Source organism: Clupea harengus, chromosome 19 (assembly GCF_900700415.2).
Source record: "Clupea harengus chromosome 19, Ch_v2.0.2, whole genome shotgun sequence".
Taxonomy (NCBI): domain Eukaryota; kingdom Metazoa; phylum Chordata; class Actinopteri; order Clupeiformes; family Clupeidae; genus Clupea; species Clupea harengus.
In genome coordinates, this window is record NC_045170.1 from 6,870,853 (window position 1) to 6,875,852 (window position 5,000).

Here is a 5,000-nt window from a genome sequence, read left to right on the forward strand (position 1 = left end):
ACGTACACACACACACACGTACACACACACACACACACACACACACACACACACACACACACACACACACACACACACACACACACGGCCTGTTGGTCACAGGGATGACTAATGAAGCAGTAGGAGCGGATGAAGAGTGTTTACTTACAGATGAAGCTCAGAGATGAGACCATGCACTTACAAACACACACACACACACGTACACACACACACGTACACACACACACACACACACACACACACACACACACACACACACACAGACCCACACATGAGGACAAATGTACTTGCAAACAAACACACCCGTGTATATACACATACTCTCTCTTTGAGTATACACACGAGAAGATGCATTCCCACTCTAACACACACACACACACACACACACACACACACGCACATGCAGACCCTTCCTGAGCAGATATTCACACACACACACACAACACACACACCACACACACACACACACACACACACACACACACACACACACACACACACACACACCCCAGGGAGAGCGAGCGCACACACACACACACACACACACACACACACACACACACACACACACACACACACTCCTGTCTTGTGTGATGGATGGCATGTAAACATGGCTGAGCCTCGTGTCTCTGCTGTTTCCTCACCACTGACCTCAGGTCTGTCAGGTTGATCCAGGATGGCTCTGTGTGTGTGTGTGTGTGTGCGCTCGCTCTCCCTGGAGTGTGTGTGTGTGTGGGCTCTCCCTGGAGAGTGTGTGTGTGTGTGTGTGTGTTTACCTGCTCAGGATGGGTCTTTGTCTGTGTGAGCGTGTGTGTGTGTGTATTTGCATTGGCCTACATCGTAATTCGCTCTCCATTGTTTGTGTGTGTGTGTCTGTGTGTGTTTAATTGTATGTCTTTGACAGATTCTTATACAAACCAAAGACAGGTTTTGTCTGGTGTGTTTAATCTGTTCACCTGATACACCTCTATTAACACAGAACACAGAACCAAACATCCCTGGGAACTGGAGGGAACGTGCTTTATAGTATTCTGTGCATGAAACTAACAGCCATACCACTCTGAACAGGGGAGAAGGAATCTTTTAGAACCTTTAGAGTACGTGTCTGTACAGCACCTGCTAGGGTTGAGGTCTTTAAAGTGCAGTCTATTCAACTGTTTTTCTTAGGAAAGTGTGTCTGTGTGTGTGTGTGTGTTTGTGTGTGTGTGAACACACACAAAATCCGGGACATAACACGCAAACCTCACATGAGCTTTACATTAGTACACACACCATATCTTACATTAGTACACACACACACAGACATTAGTACACACACACACACAGACACACACACACACACACACACCACACACAGGTGAGGATAATGTTGTTTTGATATGAGCTATCAGCACAGCCCTGTCCCCTGCTCTTTCTTATCAAACACAGAAGCTCCAGTGTGTATCAAACTGGGCCATCAGGGTCAGAGGTCTCAGAGACACACACACACACACACACACACACACACACACACACACACACGCACGCACGCATCAAGTGAACAGATTAAATACACCAGACAACCTTCTCCTTACAAAAACCTCCTGAAGCTTTCTGTGGTAAATATCATACCTGTCTTTGGTTTGTATAAGAATCTGACAAAAACACAAGACATACAATTTAATACACACACACACACACACACACACACACACACACACACTCACACTCACACATTCATGCAGGTTCCACATACAGTCTCTTATTTGCTTTCTTTTCTTTTTTCTCTCTCTCTACCTGTCTCTCTCTGTCCCTCTCTCTCCCTTCTCTCCCATCCTCTCCCTCTTTCTCTCTCTCTCTCTCAATATCCCCCTCTCTCTATCTCTCTCTCATGCCGTCTCCCCCCCCCCCCCTCTGTCTGTAGGGTAAATGACAGACAGACAAGCGTAAAGTCCAAACTCTTGTGTGATTGAGTAGGCTGGCCCAGCACTGCTCTTATCACTGACATGGAAATGAGCTGAGGCCTGCCCGGCTATGAGTGCACATATACAGGGACAGATGAGGGCCGCTCTGCAGAATGGCTGACAGTGTGTGTGTGTGTGTGTGTGTGTGTGTCAGTGTATCTGTGTGTGTGTGTGTGTAGATGCATGTGTTTGTGTGTGTGTGTATGAGTGCATGCATGTGTGTATCATAAATATTTACTGTGTGTGTGTGTGTGTGTACGCGTGCGCAGAGGGTCAGGTTCCTGGTGTGGTGCTGCTGGTTTTACTGGTTGTTTCCAGGTCTCCTCTGAATGAGCTTATCCTGTCCTACCTCTTTTCACCTCCAGGGGGCGCACTACTCTGGCTTCCTCTGGGACAACTCCTGTGGGATCGAGCTGAGAGAGGCTGTCGTCCTGGAGAATCCCATCGCCGATGGCAACGGGAAGCAGGGGCAATCTCTGCCTTATCTCGGGCGGTTTTATGTGAGTGCGGAACCCTTAGTGAGAGTCCTGAAGCGAAGAGCTCTCAAGCCCTTGACCACATAGGGCCAGACAGCCTGTACAACACACACTGTCATGACACTCAATAGCAAGTTCAGTGCAGAGACTGAATGTATCGTAAAAAAGATATAACTTGAAAGGAAGCGTAAATTATCATTTTTGCTTTAAATGTTAAAGTGTGCTTTAATCCCCACTGCCAATGAACTAGCCGTGTGTGCTTTAATCCCCACTGCCAATGAACTAGCCGTGTGTGCTTTAATCCCCACTGCCAATAAACTAGCCGTGTGTGCTTTAATCCCCACTGCCAATAAACTTGCTGTGTGTGCTTTAATCCCCACTGCCAATGAACTAGCTGTGTGTGCTTTAATCCCCACTGCCAATAAACTAGCTGTGTGTGCTTTAATCCCCACTGCCAATAAACTAGCTGTGTGTGCTTTAATCCCCACTGCCAATGAACTAGCCGTGTGTGCTTTAATCCCCACTGCCAATACACTAGCTGTGTGTGCTTTAATCCCCACTGCCTAAACACTAGCTGTGTGTGCTTTAATCCCCACTGCCTATACACTTGCTGTGTGTGCATCTTTGCAGATTGTCCCCTAAAAGACTAATTTTATCCTCCGGGGTCTTACTGTAGGTCGGCTCGTCAGAACTGAGTCTCGTTAACGTGCACCTGCAGCTCCGCCCTCATCAGGTTGAGCCGAATGGGCGGAGCCACACCTCTAACGGACATAAGCTCCCTCCCTCTCAGGGAAAATTCAGGAAACACTGAAAGGTAAACATGCATGTTGTGTTGTGTTGTGTTTTGTTGTGTTGTGTTGTGTTGTGTTGTGTTGTGTTGTGTTGTGTTGTGTTGTGTTGTGCTGTGGTGTAGAAGTGTACATTCATAAGAGACAGATTCATTTTAAAAGTCTTGGGTGGAGGTTTGCAGTGCACTGCTGCACACACACACACACACACACACACACACACACACACACACACTGTGTTGCAGTGCACTGCTGCACACACACACACACACACACACACTGTGTTGCAGTGCACTGCTGCGCACACACACACACACACACACACACACACACACACACACTGGTCTGCTGCTCACGTCCCTCTTCCCCCCTTCACTGGTCCGCTCTCCGTCGCCCCCCGCAGGAGACAAGGATGTGGTGGTGCTGGGGGTGTTTGGGGCGGCGTGTGACGGGGCGGCGCTGGAGGCGCTGAGGAAGGAGAAGCTGAGCGCCCTGCTGCCCCCCTCCGTCTACACCAACATCAGCACCAGCGTCCCCCGCGGCTCCAGCTGCCTCGACAACATCTGGCTCAGCCGCAGCCTCAAGAAGATCTACACAGGTGTGTGTGTGTCTGTGTGTCTGTGTGTGTGTGTGTGTGTGTGTGTGTGTGTGTGTGTGTGTGTGTGTGTGTGTGGTGTGGGTGTGAGAGAAACAGTGAAAGAGAGGTGTGTGTTGAGTGTGTGTCTGTGTGTGTGTCTGTGTGTGGGTGTGTGTGACGTTGTATCAGGGGTCAGTTTTTATGAGGATCCTGTGCAGTAGAGATCACTTCTCCTATGTGTTTATACTTGATTGCTGCAGTAATACCCCTTCTAATGATCACTGTGTGTGTGTGTGTGTGTGTGTGTGTGTGTGTGTGTGTGTGTGTGTGTGTGTGCATGTGTGTGTGCTGCCCCCCTCAGGTCACTGCTGTGTGGTGCGCGAGGGCCTAACCAACCCCTGGATCCCTGACAACTGGTCGTGGGGGGGCGTGGCCTCTGACCACTGTCCCGTGGTCGCAGAGTTCTTTGTAGACATCCTCCCCAAGGAGCCCGGTCGCCATGGCAACGGGATAGCCAGTGTGGACAGGGGGGACATGATGCCCAAACACGAGCGGTGATGACCTGGACTCAGGGTTGCCATGACGCCCAAACACGAGCGGTGATGACCTGGACTCAGGGTTGCCATGACAGATCACTTCGACCAATTGGGGCACTTGGAACCATTTCACAGTGACTTGTTTTTTAGTTTCGTTTTTTTGCTGCTCGATCCTCTCTCCTCATCCCTAACACACACACACACACACACACACACACACACACACACACACACACACACACACACTTCTCCCTGTGGAGTGGTTTCCTTCTATGGACTGGCTCTGCGGTGGACTAAGACAAAGCAGTTTGAGATTAATGTGGAAAAAGCACCAAGATTGCCTTTTCAGATTCCTGCTTGGGTGTGCAATACAGACTGCCAAACGGCTCTGACGAGCGCCAAGAGATTGTTCCTGCAGAGGGAAAGAGTTCTTCGAGAAGAAGAAGTTTATTTAAAGAGAAAATATATCAATTATGTCAATGCATATAGAAATTCTATATATCAGAGACACTTTATGACGCGTGCCAAACTTACTTAATGAAAAGGAAGGATTTATTAATTGTTTGTTTTGTTTTAATTATTTTCTTTCTTTGAACCTTCAGGTCTTAATGAACTCCTGTATTGCGAGCTTTGTTGTGTTAAGGATGCACAAAATGATCAGGGCTCCGTGATGCTTTGAA

The 5,000-nt window shown here is 48.5% G+C and overlaps 1 protein-coding gene across 1 annotated transcript in view; it reads left to right on the forward strand.

Annotated features, from left to right (window-relative positions):
• The window catches only part of LOC116225077 (endonuclease/exonuclease/phosphatase family domain-containing protein 1-like), a 16,161-nt gene that overhangs the window by 11,094 nt on the left and 67 nt on the right, over positions 1 to 5,000 (forward strand). The window contains exons 3-5 of the mRNA XM_031586654.2: positions 3,195 to 3,233; positions 3,611 to 3,805; positions 4,146 to 5,000. The exon at positions 4,146 to 5,000 is cut by the window's right edge and continues 67 nt beyond it. Coding sequence (XP_031442514.1) covers positions 3,195 to 3,233; positions 3,611 to 3,805; positions 4,146 to 4,342 — 431 coding nt within the window. The 3' untranslated portion in view covers positions 4,343 to 5,000. The remainder of the gene's footprint in view (positions 1 to 3,194; positions 3,234 to 3,610; positions 3,806 to 4,145) is intronic.